The sequence below is a fragment of the Stigmatopora argus genome, chromosome 8, assembly GCF_051989625.1.
Source record: "Stigmatopora argus isolate UIUO_Sarg chromosome 8, RoL_Sarg_1.0, whole genome shotgun sequence".
Classification (NCBI taxonomy): domain Eukaryota; kingdom Metazoa; phylum Chordata; class Actinopteri; order Syngnathiformes; family Syngnathidae; genus Stigmatopora; species Stigmatopora argus.
Window position 1 is genome coordinate 3,394,861 of NC_135394.1, and position 17,640 is coordinate 3,412,500.

The following is a 17,640-nucleotide window of genomic DNA, read 5'->3' on the forward strand; positions in this document are numbered from 1 at the left end:
CCTATACATAAGATCAATTAGCATCTCGGGGTCTTCTTGGTGTTCTTTCATTTTGACTGTGTCAGACAGGATCATGTGCAAATTAAAAACAAGGTCTTGGACCTAGAAGTGAAAAATAGGATTTGTTGTCTTAAAAAGCAATGAAACACATTTACACTCAGATTGCAACCAGTACCTGGTCTGGAAAGGTTGTTTCCCGAAGCTCAAGGTCTTCTTCTGCATAAGTCAGGATAGTTTTCAGCGAACGACGCAGGAACTCCTCATTAAAATTCTGAGACGTTCCCACCAATGACGAAAGAGACATGGTCACCTGCATCTTCACCCTAGCAAAATTCTTTAAAAAAAAACTTTATCATGACAGCTCTCTGATTGCAGATACTGAAGAGCTAGTAGACAAGTGTTGTTTATAGAGCTGAGAAAGGCTTATAAATAAGAAATTATTATCATAATGATTTCCTGGCATGCATGAATGTACTCACATTGCCAATCTCAAAGTTTTGCCTCATGAGGAGGTAGAGTGAGGCACTGGCATGGGCCCTGATGGTGCTTATACTACTACTGCAGCTCCTTAGCAGCCGCAAGCACAGGTCAGCACATTGCTCCGTCTCCTCTTCAAAGAGTAATTCAGGGAACTGAAAGAGGCATACAAATTGTCAAGCTGACAAAATGCACAGCAACAAAAATTGTTCCAACTGTTGTCATCCAATGATGCATGTCGTAACCCACCTTTGACACTAGCGCTCGCTGCGTAGCAAAGCAGTGCTGCAGGTAGAGGGCACTTTGATTGCATGCCATACTGTGAAGCAACACTTTCAGAACCCCTCCCAGGATACTTTCTTTGGACTCTGTTAGTGATACAGTCTGAAAAAACAGAGCAAAGAGATAGACATTAGATAAATCTACACACTTCAATATAAGTGCTGCTTCAAATGCTATAACTATAGATATATAGCCCTGAAAATGATACATTGAACAGTAAACTGTATTTTTGCTTATATTTTTAAAACAATCCTGTTCAAATACGTACCTGCACAATGATTTCTAATGTATCAAGAATGATCAAGTTGGCCTCTGTCGCGAGGTTACCGTCAATAAGTGCTTCATGCTCCAACTCTGCTCTGGTCCTAGAATTACAGAAAAAAAATGTGTCAATGAGTTAGTACTGTGGACCAAAAGGAATGTTATGTGAGGCTTCAACTTCCAGCCACCATGGTCAAGCCAATTTGTGCAGTACATAATTTTACTATTGGAGTTGAAGCCTAAGAGGAAATTATATTACTTTCACAAAAATGAGTTCTACTCTACAATCTAAACTTAACTAGTATCATCTAATAAAATTTTGCAAATTACCTGGGTGGCTAAAAGATCACAGTTCATCAGATTTTTCCCATAAGGTTAAAATGAAGACAACTTGATATTGTAGGGGCAACTTTTTTGAACAGTAAAGAAAACAGACAAAAAAAAATTGTTTTTTTCCTCCAACAACTGTAATTGTTCGAGTATAAGGCACATCATGAAAGCTGTATTAGTACACATATAAAACTCACTGGACTATAAACCACAGGTGCCCACATTGTACTATTAACACCAAAAGACATGCATCATTTTAGCCTGTGAAAACCCATAAAAAAATCTGTACTGAATTACCGGCAGCAGGGATCATTCAGTGTGCGTGTGTGTGGGGGTATAGTATAAATTGTTGCCGATTGGTCACTGGTCACCAATGACAGAGGTCAAACAAACCTGTAGTTCTTGACCATGACTACACAAATAAGCTAGTGCAAATATATTTCTTCATCTCGGTCAGTGAGATTGAAAAAGGCTTGTAATTGCCAAGTATCGACCCCCATAATAGGCCTAACCGATAATCAGTCGATGTGTGTGTGTGTACCTAAGATGAAAAGTTCAAACCAATATAACTAGTCCAAAAAACAGCCACAGTACCAGGTTATGCTGATCCCAGAGCACTAGTCATCCTAAATTTTCAGCTTTTTAAGAAGTTAAAAGGTTACAAGATTTTGAGATTAAGAGGGACTCCATAAATATATATATATATGTATGTATATATATGTGTGTATATATATGTATATATGTATGTGTGTGTGTATATATATATATATATATATATATATATATATATATATATATATATATATATATATTATTTTTTTGTTTTTTTTTTGTTTTTTGTTGTTTTCAACTGGACGCATGCATCTACATTGCGGGGTTAGCGGGACTACTTGAACTAGTAGATTTGTTTGAGCACTAAAATTGGATAACAAGGTTTTTTTCTGCTACAGCAAGAAGGAAAGAACACCACCCCAAGGCTAAATATAAGCAACATAGATTAAAAAAGCAGACCACATTCAGCCACCACCAACCCAAACAAGCACAAAGTTATTGTGAAATGTGGCGGGAAATAGTAAACCCAATGTATAGGAGTTTCTTGTGGTGTATCCATGTGCATGTGCAATATACTAGTTAAACCAATTAAGAGCTAACAGCAGAAACATCAATATAATGTTACTACAAGTAGTGTTAAAAATCATGAGTTCCAAAATATTCCTTTTTTTTGTTAAGGCTGTAAAATATTGTTGCCCATGAACAAAAATAACGTATGCCACAAAAATGCCACGTATTGCCTTTCAATTCTGTTAAGGTTCAGAAGACACAAAATAGTTATTACTAATAAATGAGTTTTTTTGCATTTATGACTTGATTAGAGAATAGACAATACATTTATGACCGTTTACTTTTTTTCCCTCAAAGGGAAATATAGGAAATCAATGCACTCCATTTTAACTGCCAGTACTTCCACATGCAACTGAACACATTGTTCAAGGAACTGACTCAAAAGAACACACAGCAAATGTGGTGCATACAATACCTGAGTGATCTGTGATTCCTACATGAACAAACAGCAAGATATAATAATTAAGTGAAAATTAGACACTGCAAATTTGTCAGATTAGGAAAACCAAGTTCCAAATGAAGGAAAGTACTGGTAAGTAAGTATTTGGAAAACTTAGACGTATTGCGTGATGAATAAAATCAAAAATATACTTTTTGGATTATCAGATTTAATTACAAAAAAGATCAATCAGAATATATATATTTGACCCTGGTTGCCTTATTGATGAAATTTAAATGAACATAATGGAAAATCTAAGTCATAACTTACTTATCTAATCTTTCACTATTCTGCCTCCAGTGAGTCATGTCCTTTCTCCACCGTAGATTTTCCTGGCTGCCAAATGCACTGCCTGAAGGGCTACGCTCTGAGGGAGGAGGGGAAAAACTTATTAGTTGAGAGGTTTTTATTGTAGTTATTTTCAGCATTTATGTACTTTCCATCCTAAAATAGGAATGCATGAAGAGGTTACGTAATACAATAAAATAAGAGTAAAGCAAAAGAATCCAACACAATACACAGCTTGGGCCAATATAATTGAAAACAAATCAATTGAAGGGTTCATCAAATAATTTTCTTGATTTGTTTCCTAATACGTAAATTCTATTTGTAGTGCTAAAAACGTGTAAAGACCGAGTGCTGAATCTCCAGGTTAAAGCAATATCCTCGGCTCGCAGGATTTTTTCATTTTTTGTGTCGGTCTCTTATGGTAAAGAAAAAAACAGTCGAAAGACATTGTTACTAATTTACCAAAGAAACCATGTTCGTTCCCTCACCTACGGTCACAAGCTGTTGGCCATGACCAAAAGAACAAGATGCCGAATACTGGCGGCTGAGATAAACTTAATCCGCAATCCCAAATTCTACCTAGGCTCTTTATTAGCGGTAAAATCAGAAGCTCGGTCTTCCAGATGGGGTTCAAAGCAGATCTGCTGGTCTTCCATATTAAAAGGAACCAAATCAATATGGGCATCTCTTCAGGTTGCCGCTCTTATAAGATGTTCTGAGCAGTTTTTGCCCAGTATGATCCCGGGAGAACAGAGGACATGCTAGGACTTTGCCTTACAGCTGGCCTTGGGATCCCCCAGAAGGAATGGATGAAATTATTTGCTTAGGAGGGGTATGACTTGACATTGACTTTGGAGCCGCTGCCCCCACGACCTGCCGTCTAAGCGAACGGTACACGGTCGATTGGTCGCCGGTCTTTTGGTCGCCGATCTTTTGGTCGCCGGTCTTTTGGTCGCCCGGAAGATAAGTGATAATTACCATTTAAATCGTTGCTCAAATTCCCTATATACAAACTGCGAATTACAATTTAGTCATACTTAATGCCTTAGTAATTATTAGGCTAAAGAAAAGCTCCAAATTTCCCGGACTTTTATTGTTTTTTGTTGGAGAACTTGTTAAGACCCTGACTGACGTAGCTTCTTAAAGGGACAACACATGTACATACAAACTCATACACTTGCATGTCGGCTCAGTGAAACTGCTCATGGCCATTGTTGGCTTTTATTGATGCGTAGACCGTGTTGTTTTACCTTGTTTTGTCGCCGGTCTTTTGGTCGTCGGTCTTTTGCTCGCCGGTCTTTTGGTCGCCTGTTGTCGCGGTCGGGGCGACCAAAAGACCGCGACCAAAAGACCGGCGACCAAAAGACCGGCGACCAAAAGACGGCAACCAGAAGAACGGCGACCAATCGACCGCACACGAAGCGAACTATGATAGATCAATGAACGGCTTGCTTGACAGATGACTGAGAATCAAATTACTTCAGTGTGTCTTGATTTATCTGTTAAGTTATGTATAGTACACTGTTTTGTCATTGTAAGATCATGAAATGTACAAAATTGTAATTATTTGGGGGTTTATTTCTCCAGTGTGTTTTGAGCCCACCTAGCTGCCCGCGGCTGCGTCGCACCATCTCCTGCCTGGCACCAATGCTCCCCAATATGGCTTCTTCCAGCTTGGCCTTCATGTCTTTCGACTTCTTGAATGTCAAACTGTTCATACGCTCGAAAGCTTTCTTCCCCTGCATGGTGAACACAATATGGGCCTTGTATCCATGATGCAGAGGGTGAGTGGCAAAAGAGAAAACAGCAGGAAAGTCATTTGCAGCACAGCACTCAAAAAGCAGAGAAGGTTTTAGGCGTAAAAATATCCATGCAACAAGCAAAGTGACAAAAATATTAATAAAACATAAATCATTCTGGAAGCGGAAAGAAAGTCTTCTTAAGATAACCAAGCACAGAAAGCACACATGACTGGATTTACACAACAGCCGAAGTGGCTAATTTGAAATTTGTGCCTAAGTGCATATAATGTTTTTATGCTTGCAGTGGTTTCATGTATATCACTATATTTACCCTTGTGAATTAATGTAGTTTTATTTACATCCATTAGTATTTGGATTGTGTCACTTGATGCAGGCTGTGCAAATCCATCCTAATGTGCTGAGGAAGCAACGCAAAGAATCTCACCTTGTACTCAAAACAAGAGACACAGAGGTAGAGGAGATCCAACAGACGGTTCAGCTGTGAAACTGAAAGATCTGTGAACCACTTCTGTAACACCAGCTCATCTGCATTTTTAAGCACCCACAGCAGACATATGAGTAGACTCCGACTTGACTCCGCCGAGAAGCATCCATGTTGACGATTCGCCTGGAGAACCAGACCAAGGAAAAAGTATAAAAGGACCAAATATGGGCACAATAGTGTGATGACATCAATCAGTCGACAATTCTCTTGTGCTACTGTTTTTTTGGACTGGAGGCAATATGGTCAGCTTATGTCCATCACCTGCGAATTCAACAAGAAGCTGCTTGGTCGGGACATTGGAGAGGTAGTGGCGGTGCCTGCTATGGCCATGGCGACAGTCTGATTAATCATGCTGTTTCCCTCTGCGTCAGCATCTTCACCGTTGTTGCCGACAGTGGTGCCCTGGGAACCACCTTGTCGACCCCACTGGTTCAGAAACTCTAGTGAAGGAAAAATAAGTTTTTCACTAAACCTGTCTCTAGCAATAGTCTTATAGTACACATGTGGCTAACATCAATACATCAACTATAGCAATTTCTGTTTTTAAAAAGAAGAAATGGGAGGAAGTCATTGTTTTGCAAGTCACAAGCCAACAGGCATTTAAATGACAATGGTAAAACGAAAAATATTCACAATATAATTTTCTTTTAACCAATATAATTTACCTCTTTTGATTAGGATATTATTCCATGTAAATATTTCTTCACATAATTTACAAATTTGACAAAGTGCTAGTGAAATTAGTAAAAAGTGTACGAAAACAGGTGGCATATTTGTATAGGATGTCACTATAAATAGCACCAGTTCCTGACCTGTTTTATAGCCATTCATTCATTGATTCATGGGGTGCTGGAGCATATCCTAACAATGGAAAGTGGGCGGGGTACACCCTAAATTGGTTGCCAACCAACTGCAGGGCACAATGAGACAAACATCCATTCGCGCTCTTACTCATACTTGATAACAATTTAGTGTTCAAACAGCATACCATGCATATTATTGGGATATGTGAGGAAACAGGAGTACAGTAAAAAAAATCTGAACAGAACTATTTAAGATTCTGCCAAAATGTTTTGTTTTGACAGGTAAATGCATAAAACAAAAATTCACCAATCATTAATTAGTACCTGTGAAATCATGGAGCTGTGGTAGAGTCTCCATGACAATGCCAATTAAAGGAAGGTACAGCATAGCAACTCGGGCTTTGACTTCTGGATCAGCGTAGCGTGGGTCAGAGTCATGGCTGGACAGCAGGTTGTGTACAACACTAACCACTTTCTTATGCAAACCAAACATCCTAAGAAAACGGAAAAATATATATCTTATTTGGCTATAGAAGAAAACAGAATCGAATTTGAAAAAAAACTGAAGAAAAGGTGTTGGGCGAAACAATAAACCTTTATAAGTATAGATACTCTAAAGCAGTGGGCACCCTTAGGCTCTTCTGCCTTCAGAGAAGGTCTAAAGATGCCATTTAATTGAATAAGTGCATCCTACACATCTCTTTTCTCTGACCTAGTTGTTTAGTGAGAAATTCACAGCACCATCAAAGTATTACTATATGGAAACCACAATATCAAATTAGGATTGTTAACCTCTAACAAGATGGGGCGATGCCTCATTTATTGGCGACGATTCCATAATTCTGAAGGTAGCCTAAGATATGTGTTGGTTCAGAGCATTATGAACAAATTAACCAATCACATTTGATTTTAATTAGACGACTTAATGAAGTCCCACGTCCACAATGCTGGGTTTCCCACTGCTGTACTGGATTCTATGCATTTTCATTCATGTACTTTATCTCTGTGTATGGTCAAAATATCATTGAAAAAAAGAAAAGTTGAATTTATCACAAAGTTTGATGTCATGGAGAGCTTCTGAATATAAAAAAGTAGCACTCATGGTTAAAGCTTTTAAGTTGTCCTTTTACCCTGGGTTAGTGTAAAACGTTCATGGAGGATTAGTATTTTAACTGCACTGACCCCCACCATCTTTATGCAATCATACCCACAATTTTCATCTCAAATACTGTATTTACAAGTAATGAATGCCAAGGTCACAGAATTCTTGGTCATAATTGATGAGACGCAACCAACACAATCTTTTTACTCTAGTCAGTGAATGTATGAATTGGCAAATATACTAACCCCTCATTCTCTGGATCAAGTATTACGGACAGTTCTGACAGTACAAGCCCAGCCATAAAGTGTTGTTCTCTGAAGGGCACTGACAGTTCAAACATGTTTGCTATTTTTTGGTCCTGAACATGTGTGGAAAACCCAGAGCTCTGTGACAAAGAGAAAGAAGAATTACACATTTGGATACATGCTAACAAAATGAACCTTTGTTGTTCATGTAAACCATAGGTTTCCAAACTTTTCCATAAAGAGCCGCAGTGGGCACAAGATTTAATTCCATCTTAACAAGAGGATATCTGTTCACTATTAAGGTGTCTTACTAAAGATCAAAACCCACAGCGGCCCTAGAGGTCCACTTTGGAGTACCCTCATGTAGAGACAACATGTAATTTACACAGATTTTTTCCTTTTTGCATTTTTTGAAATTGGGCAATTCAATTGCTTTTGGACAAAAACTTCACAGACAAAAGTATTCTTTATTAGTGATAGTACAATTATATAAGTCCAACCTGTGAAGTTGCTGAAGAGACAGATGGTGATGGTGAAGCAGGAGGCGTGAGCAAGCTGCATGGCAGGTTTAGGGTCACATAATGTTCATGACTGCAAACTATTCTCAAGAAATCCAGCCTCAGAGACTCTAATGTTGGGTTTTGCAGTGCGTAAACCTTTGTGGACACCTGTTCAGAAGAGCATTATGGCATCATCTACCAAGTAATACATAAAAACATTCAAAATTCAGGGTTGCCTCATGTTTTAAAAAGTCAACTCAAGTCATTAAAGCGGCTTCGCATATGTGATATACTTTATACAAAATTTAAAACTATTACCACAAACTTCTGCTTTAGTTGCAATCTTATTCACCATATTGCAGTGCTTAATCAGACATATGATATTAATCATATTCATTACATAGCAAAAATAAAAATCTTAGTACCTGTTTCCAGTACACCCTAATAAGGGTGAAGACAAAGCCTCTATCCATGACGGACAGCAAATCATTAAGGAAGAATGCCAGACTTGTATTCAGTCGCTCAACAAGTTCCAGATCCTGATGACATGAAGCACAAGCAATCTGTTCAGTTTTTCATTTTGTCAAAATCACTGAAACCAGTGTTCTCTATTTATACTAAAGTAGGTGAAAAGAAATTTAAAAAATGAAAAATTAAACCAAAAAGATGAATAACAGAACTAAATGCAGATTGCCATAGATGAAATATTAGAGATGGACTAGATTTGGTTATATAATTGGTTTGCTTTGCAAATCACTAGATCTGTTTTTCACATGTATTATTTGTCAGAACATAAGAAACACCGATGAGAGAAGAATATAGATTGTTAATTTCTCATTTCTTTCAATCTCTGGAAGCAATATTTAGAAACATGTCTGTGAAATCATAATCTTGATGTATGGATCTCATTTCATGTCACCTTCTGGAAACGTGATACAATGTCACCGGCAATGGTGCTGACCAACGCTGTTATGTCATCCATAAAGCGCTCTGGGAATCGGTTCTTTCTGGGTGACTCCAAACGCTCAGCGAAGTAAAGGTGATGAATAATGCTCTTCACCTAGGGTTTGAGTGTCATGGGTTAGTATGAGGTTCATGGTTCTTGGAAAGATGCTTTATCAGTTTTTCCTACCATTAGCTCAAAGAAAAACCAGGCCTGCTGGAGTGCACCCTCCCTGACACTTCCACTGCTCACCACCCACTGGAGGGCCAGTTCTTCGTGAAAGAGCTATATGGGACAGGAGCGAAGAGGAAACAAAGTGGATGACAGGTGTGGTTGAGCTCATCTTATTATTTATAAAGCATATTATTTCTAAGTTAACATCATGAGAAATTTCAGGTTTTATTTAAAGTAAATAATGTAGAAAGCTCACGCAAAACCACAAGTACCATATTTTATGTAGAAATGTACAATTAGGTAAACCTATCTTTAATATGAAAAAGTGCTACAATAAGATAACCAGCTTCACAAACCATGAACAACCAACCCAATGAACTTTGTTAATTGTTGTATATTACATAGTGATGTTTTTTCTCACATGGAGAAGATTATACCTTTTTGTGGGAAAATGTCTTTTTATCTCTTCGCTCTTGTGTGGACTCGTATAAAAATGTAATGTTCAACCCAAAGAGCAAATGTTTAAGAATAGATTTTTTAAAGTCTTTATTCCAATGGATAAAAATAAAAGAATGGGAAATACCAAATTTTACCCATACATTATCTACACTGCTTATCCTCAGGACTCTTCACTCAAGAGTGTGTCAGCCTGTCCCAAATGGCAATGGATAGAGGCCGGTCGGTGTACACCAATATCTGGTGCCATAAATTGCGCATAAAATGCGCCTTCTAAATAGAAAATTGAATTTTTCTGCCTGGCACAACCAATATTACTATATCTTTTGCATAGAAAAAGGAACATTCTATTTTTAGAATATATAGAACATTTTCAAACCAATTGAAGCTGGGTGATTTCTTAGTACTACTGCTGAGCTATGTAATGGAATTAGTGCTCAAGGGGGAAAAAACATCACATCCATTTTCTATAGCAGCCTCATTAAGTTGCAGGTGAGAAGGAGTCTATCCAGGCTGACTCAAAAAGACATGGGATACATCCCCCTACTTTGTAGGAAACAAATAACCATTTAAATTAAAATTCTCACAATAAAACAGTTTAGAATCTTAAATGAAATTTGGCAGTATGTTTTGGGAAATTTGGATGTTACCCAGAGATGACCAGACTATAACAAAGAGAACATGAAACTCCACAATTTAAGGTCATAAACTAATAAAAAGTTGAAACTGGAATCTCATAACCTGCCAAATAAATATACGTACACTTTCACATTATATGTTAATGGCTAAAACATTTGGACTTCAGTGATATTATAGCAGACTAAAAGAATATTCATTTGTGAAAACATCATGCACATTTGAAAAGAACAGTGCAGACTGAGAACAGCATTTGCAATACCAAAACAATACAGGTGGTGGTATAAAAAGTAAAAAAGCAATTTTCTTTGCAAGTTCAAAACAAGACGCAAACCAGTGACATTCAGCAAGACGCTACAAAAAACAAACACAACACTGAACAATCCAGAGTCATACAGTACATCCACAGACATAACAAGTGGAAGGGATAGAAGAGGTGTGGGGTGCGTTCATTCCCCAATGCAAGTTGCTCTACCTTTTTTGTGGGCAACCGTCCTGTTAAAGTTTGCAAGAAACTGGCGCTCTCTGTGTGCGAAGACATGCGATTGCCACAGCGCTCCATGGCCTATGGATGGAATGAATGGAACGTGACAACAAAGTTAGTGGAGGAGCAACGAAGTGTGGGTTTGCACCTTTTCTTCACAGAAAAAGCAAAAGGTGACAGGGTCAACACAGACACACAGACAAACCAACCATTTTGTGGTCTCAAACAATCACAAAGATGAATGAAAACAATTAGCCTACACAAGACCTGGTTCTCATTTTTTACTGTTAAATGGTATATTTTAAATTATAAACATTTATGTCAGTCTTTTAGTTTTGTAATGAAGTATGACCAGTCGCTAGTTGTTTATTGTTCCAAGCCCTTGTAAATTACGTGCCAGACTTCATCCCTCAGGATGCAAGGGTCAATGAAAAATAAATAAATACCAAATAAAAGCAATCTCATTGCAGCCGTAACTTGAAACTTAAAACCTCACATGCTCCATTAAAGAGAATTGACCAGGCTGCGATTTATAATACATTGGTACCTGTAATTACGAATGCATTTGAAAAATGCCATGTAAAATTCTGCTCTAAAAATTCTGCAACCAATTAATTTCGGAAGAAGAGGTACCGCTGTATACAAAATAACAAAATGCAAATAAAAAAAATGAAGAGACAAATGACAAGACACCCATGAAGACAGAAAGTGAAGTGGACAAAACCACAACAGACACTTCCATGCTCAATGCTATGAGGGATTAGTAGAAAAATAGACAGTGAAACTAACTACAGAGGATGAATCTAAAGGAATGTGAAGAATGTGACGGAAGAGAATTTATAGACAGTCTGCGAGGAGAAATAGTTTAAAAATAAGTTTTTTCTTCTTTCTCAGCACCTATTATCTCTCTTTAGACCAAGGGTGTCAAACTCGGGTTGGTTCGCGGGCCGCATTAACGTCAACGCCATTTCATGTGGGCCGGACCATTTTAGATCTAATATTTAGATTTTTTTTTTTTTAATTGGATTAAAAGAACTGGATCAAAAGCCCTAAATAGTCTGTTTTTATAGATCTAAAACTATGTTTATTTGAGTTTTTTTTCTTAGTCATGGAAAATGTCTTATTTTTTATTTCAAATGGAAACATCTTTTTCTAAAGTGGAAAACTGAAAATATTTGTATATTTATTTTCAGATTTTACAAAAAGCTTTTTGAACACAAAACACAAAAGAAAAAAAATGGATTAAAAAATGCAATAATTGTTTTTAAAAGGGAAAATCAGGAAATATAATGTACATCTATAATCATTTGAATTTGATCCTAAAACAGAAAGTTGGCACTCATGATTAGATGATAGAAACAACTAGAAACAACTCATGATTGACTTTCTCGGGCCGCACAAAATGAGGCGACGGGCCAGATTTGGCCCCCGGGCCGGCTCTTTGACACCTGTGCTTTAGACCCAGCTCATCTTATCCGCAGTCAGTGTCAAAGAGACAGCTGACTATGACAAGTGGGGTAAAAGCGTGTGGGATGAGATGGACTACTGTGACACCCATGCATGGGATCATTGAAGGGCTGTGATTACAATTTTAGAAGAATACTGCAATATAAGAACATTTGGTATGATAAACATACGTAAGCAACTCTAGCTTCTTGTCATTATGTCACAGTAAATTAAACATTTGTTTGTTTTTAACCTAGAAAGATTATAGCATGAGTAAGATCAACCCCTTGTAAATAAACGATTGAAGAATTAGGAAAGACTAAAACTTCTCATATGACAGTATTCTTCCAAGGTGAGTATGTTAATTTATAAATGGAGCGAAGCAGAGTACAGGGTTATTCGTAAAACCACCTGTATGGTTTCTGGAGCAGACCCAGGGCTGGATCCCCAAGGGGCACTCTTACAGCCCATGGTGTGTACCCATGAGTTGGACCGGTCTAAGCCCTAGGAGTGCCAAGGTCAAAGGACACAAGGCATACAGCAAGCGAGGCAACAAGCAAGCAGCATAGGGGAAGGAGGAGGGAAGGAATCACAGGTTAAAGAGGTTCAGAGGTCAGGAATGCTGGATGAAGGGCCCAAAAGATCAGCTGTCAATAAAGTAAAAATGACGAAAGAAAAACAATAGTTATTTTTCCATTTTTTTCTACATTCTGTGTTTACCAACTGTATAAAAATTGGTTCTCCAGCTTTTCAAAATCACCAGTTAAGAGTAGTTAAAAGCAATTAATCATTGACATTTAAATTGAGAATAGAATACAACGCAGACAAACAATCAAACACTGGTCAAATTCATTTGAGACTGATTACTGAAAGACATACACGCAGGAATAATGGAAATATTACCCCTTCAAAAATCCTTCAGATGAAGGTCATCAAAATGTACTTTCTGCCCCAATGTTTTGTCTGACTTTCACAATTTAAACCCTAAGCACATCCTTCAAAGCAGGCTGGTGTTACAGCGGTTAGACAGATAAGAGGTCCAAAGTTATGTTTACATACTATATCTAGTGTAAATTTTGATATAATGACCTCAGGGTCACTGTGCGCATGTAAGGCAGGCGCCTTGATGTGTGATGAAAACTGGAATTATTCCAATTACCTTATGAAACCCATTCTAAAATACCTCACAGAGTCAACAGGACTTGAAAATGTCAGCAGTGGTAAATATTTATTTAAACTTGATAAGCACGTGCAATGAGAGCACAGATGCTAGACAGTGCTATTACGTTATGTGACCAACAGAAAATAAATGAGCTTGTTTGTAGCCTTAAAATATATATATATTTTTTAGATTTACAAGTGTTATTTATGGCATAAGACCTGCTGTTGACACATTCAAATGTGAAAACCTTACCTTACTGCCAATGATGGCGCGAACCTCATCATCAGGAGAGGTGGGTGTACCAGAGATGTCAGGGTTACTGTTGCTAAGGCTACGAGATCGGTTTAGGTTAAGGCTGGCTGGTCGAACGGCTGATCGAGCCATGGTGGCATAGTGAACAGAACCTCCTAGCCCTCCGGGGCCTGGCACAAAATATAGAGAAAAGGAAAATTAAAAAATATAAATACAAACTGGGACACAAACGGTGTCAATACTATTACCAATATTTAACAAAACCGAAACAGGTTCAGAATACATATCTTAAAACAGAGCCAAATCTGAGATGCTCTTCTCGGTTTAGCTCAGTTACATTTGCAACGCAACGTGAGGATAAGTGTGACATTAATCTGTTTAGAATAATTTAGGAACATAAAATAAAAAATAATTAAAATAATAGTTACATAGTTAAATGCTAAAATAACAAATGGCAATACATTGTTGCACAAATGCACTTTATAATCAGCCTTTTACAATAAAATAAATGTGCTTATTGATGGTATGCCTTATAATCCAGTGCACTTTATAGTCTTAAAAATAAGGTATGATGACAAGGCTACGTTTTCATCAGTCCTGGATAAGAAAACATATTTTTGCAAGGGGGGAGGGTTGTTTGGTGCCTTTTTAAAATAATACTAAATACTTTTTTAGCGACAAAAATGTTTAAAAACAGGATTCAAAAATAAATGATACACTCTGCGCCAAATGCTTACTCTGGATTTATTGGGTGTACTTTTCATAATACCCAGTAGACGTCATGCATCTATCAGATTTTTAAGAAAGAAATACTAAATTATTTTATGGATTAGAAAAATTACTTGTATAGCTATAAAACCTTACAATACCTGTTGATTTGATGTCTTTGGAAGGCAAACCCGAAGTCAAAAGGTTGTGGACAAAGAAAGAAAAGAAAAACAGTTGCAAAAATGAAATGCAAAAGAATAAAATGTGATGGATGTTTTAACAAAGACACAGATGAGGTAGGTTAAAACAGAACAAAAGAAATCAATAAATTAGTAAATTGTGTAGCCAAATACCTGGTGAAGGTGAGTTAGGATCAGTGCTGGGCAACCGGAAGACATAGTGGATGTATGAAGAAAGAAGGCTGTTGCGGCCATGCATGTCTTGACTCGTGTCCAGGTACTTATGGAGGCGGTTTACAATGGCTGCCATAACCTCAAATGATACCTGACCAAGATTCACTATAAACCACACAAACAAACAGGTTTAGACATCATTTTAATGGCTTTAGAGAGAACACTTTAAATTTCCCCTGTGCCATTTTCTCTTTTATCCAATTTATATAAAGTCAGTGTGTCCATAGATAACATACTTTAAAATCTGTAGTAGACCGTGTTTTTTGGGACATAGGAGATAGAAACAACTAGTTTCTTATTATCAAATAACCATGCTTCCTTGCAAATTGAGCATGTAGACATGGTTCTTATAGCAATAGACATCACCTTGATCATGTGATTCCAGGGAAAAAGACCCTCGTTTAATAAAGTGGAAGAAAAAAATAAATTTTCCGATGTGTAATAACGGAGAAAAATGGAAATCAATGCCATTGTTTCCAGAAAGTGATATAAATAACTACTGTCAGATATTTTCAAATCTGAGTGAGAATCTTGCATGTCATTCCGACTCGTGACGCATTGGCAACTCACTGTGGTCGGTTTTACAAATGGACTGTACACGCTTTAATAGACTTAAGAGATTAAATAGGCTTCATCCGTGTCTCAGATGAAGCAAAGAGAAATATTGTTACAGTTTAATTAGGCACATTAACTATAAAGAGTCTCTGCCTAAATTTTTATTAGACCACCTAGAGTGAGGGGTCAAGATCTCACTTTTTGTTCTTCTTTGTGAGGACGCTATTTAAATGGGCTACTCTTAATTTTTTTAATGGACAGATGGACAGACATTACGAAATATTTATTCAATATCAAATCAAGCAGAAGCATACCAATTTGTCCAGCAATAACTGGAGGTCGGACCACAAGCAAAACCAACTTGTCAAGTAGTAGGTGGAGAAATCGAACAATTGGCTCGAGTTGGGAAGAGTTGAGTGCTGCTATGCTGGATTTCAGTTCAGTTTCCAGGTTGTTCTCCATGATTCGCATGTCTCCTATCCGCACTGGAAACATGTGCTCATCTAGTGCATGCACTAGTGCAAAGAATTTATCCAAGTACTGATCCTAAGAAAATAAAGCAGATTATTACAAATGGGTAAATGTAGGGGGATAAGCCTGAGTACCAACCACCGGTGCTACTTGTACCACACTTTTTTTCAAAATTACTGGAATAAATTATAGCTAACCTGTGTGTGGATTGTTGAAACAGAAACCACTTCCACATTGAATACCCCACGATGGTTGTCCACCCACTTCATTCCTGGGAGAGGAACCTGAAGACAAAATAATACATCATTTAGAGTTTGTGTTGGGTTAATTATAATATACATGCTTACTATATTAATCAATATATTTGCTCATCCTAAATGTGTAACTATATTAAACAATATAGTAAGCATGTATATTATAAGGCTCTATATTCATTGCAAACACATTTATAATAATGATTACCCCAACATTCCCCCCTATATTATAAATTTGCACATGATCCCCTTAATAAAACTTCCTTTCAGCTTTATTCCATAAAATAAAAAACGAACATATAATAAAAAAGGGGGGAATGTTGGGTTAATTCTGGGATGTTACTATATGTTCATTTAGAATTAATGGAATAAAGCTGAAAGGAAGTTTTATTAAGGGGATCATGTGCAAATTTATAATATAGGGGGGAATGTTGGGGTAATCATTATTATAAATGTGTTTGCAATGAATATAGAGCCTTATAATATACATGCTTACTATATTAATCAATATATTTGCTCATCCTAAATGTGTAACTATATTAAACAATATATATATGTGTTTGATCGCCTTTATGTTAGAGTTGAATTAATATGTGAAGCAAACGCTTGCGCCAAGGTCGCTCTCCAGGACAGCGAGAGATACAAGTTCGAAAGGACATAAAACAATCCACTGAGTTCTTGCTCCGAGGACTGATTACTGGAAGATACGCGTCGACCCCTTCCCCAGATGCGAGTTTCACAATGAAGATCGGTGAAGGACGCTTAAATTGTTGTTGGGTCAGCGGATGACTATCAAGCATATTGTTTTAATTTGTGACGCTAGGTTGACGCTTGGGTTGCTTGATTATGGAATTGTTTTGTTTCTTGCTTACGCAAATGGAATTGTTTTGTTTCTTGCTTACGCAAATGGAATCGATAACCTTGTAATTGTTTTGATTTGAAGCCTTAAATAGGCAGGACATAATGCCGCTCTTTAGAATAATCTTGGGTGGGGCGAGCTGCCGGATGTATTCTCTCTTGCAAGAATTAAATGTGATGTGACTACAGATGCCTTTTTTATTGAAAGCTGAATTGGAAAAACCTAAGGAACCTACAATTGGATGAACCTAACATTTTGTCTCCTTGCGTGCAGTAGAATAAATTAATCATATTCCTAGAAAACCCATAAAGTAGGTAATAACGTCTATCCTCAGATTCGCCACTCGTCAACCATGACCTACAAAACTCATGGAATGATTTCAATACACCCAATTTAGAAAAGTTAAACTGAATAATAAAATTTAATGTCTGCATCTGTATTTTATACATACATTCATATGTGTGTATATATATATATATATATATATATATATATATATATATATATATATATATATATATATATATATATATATTTAACTTACATCAGGCGAAAGTACTGAGTATGACTGGGGTGGTTTTTCTAGAGACACAGGAAGACAGAAGTGCCCTGTCCGCAAGCGTCCATTCTGCAACATGGGTATCCACTGGAATAGGAGGGAAAAAACCATTCATTAATATTTGAGGTAATTTATTTTGTGAAAACGTAAAATAGTTTTTAAAATATCCCCA

General features: G+C 37.1%; 1 protein-coding gene across 19 annotated transcripts in view; it reads right to left on the bottom strand.

Moving 5' to 3' along the window:
- The window catches only part of dock7 (dedicator of cytokinesis 7), a 45,239-nt gene that overhangs the window by 7,605 nt on the left and 19,994 nt on the right, over positions 1 to 17,640 (bottom strand). For 3 of the 19 annotated variants that reach the window (XM_077608190.1, XM_077608188.1, XM_077608187.1), the window contains exons 18-41: positions 17,454 to 17,555; positions 15,994 to 16,080; positions 15,640 to 15,871; positions 14,711 to 14,875; positions 14,519 to 14,533; positions 13,650 to 13,819; positions 12,647 to 12,739; positions 10,781 to 10,870; positions 9,229 to 9,324; positions 9,016 to 9,156; positions 8,522 to 8,635; positions 8,097 to 8,264; positions 7,597 to 7,736; positions 6,574 to 6,743; positions 5,708 to 5,886; positions 5,387 to 5,569; positions 4,803 to 4,962; positions 3,182 to 3,278; positions 2,888 to 2,905; positions 1,028 to 1,124; positions 727 to 861; positions 480 to 632; positions 176 to 334; positions 2 to 102 (exon numbers count right to left, since the gene is read on the bottom strand). In XM_077608190.1, the coding sequence (XP_077464316.1) occupies positions 2 to 102; positions 176 to 334; positions 480 to 632; positions 727 to 861; positions 1,028 to 1,124; positions 2,888 to 2,905; positions 3,182 to 3,278; positions 4,803 to 4,962; positions 5,387 to 5,569; positions 5,708 to 5,886; positions 6,574 to 6,743; positions 7,597 to 7,736; positions 8,097 to 8,264; positions 8,522 to 8,635; positions 9,016 to 9,156; positions 9,229 to 9,324; positions 10,781 to 10,870; positions 12,647 to 12,739; positions 13,650 to 13,819; positions 14,519 to 14,533; positions 14,711 to 14,875; positions 15,640 to 15,871; positions 15,994 to 16,080; positions 17,454 to 17,555 (3,065 nt within the window). The remainder of the gene's footprint in view (position 1; positions 103 to 175; positions 335 to 479; positions 633 to 726; positions 862 to 1,027; positions 1,125 to 2,887; positions 2,906 to 3,181; positions 3,279 to 4,802; positions 4,963 to 5,386; positions 5,570 to 5,707; positions 5,887 to 6,573; positions 6,744 to 7,596; positions 7,737 to 8,096; positions 8,265 to 8,521; positions 8,636 to 9,015; positions 9,157 to 9,228; positions 9,325 to 10,780; positions 10,871 to 12,646; positions 12,740 to 13,649; positions 13,820 to 14,518; positions 14,534 to 14,710; positions 14,876 to 15,639; positions 15,872 to 15,993; positions 16,081 to 17,453; positions 17,556 to 17,640) is intronic. The other 16 variants (XM_077608193.1, XM_077608192.1, XM_077608198.1 and 13 more) reach the window with 13 other exon arrangements.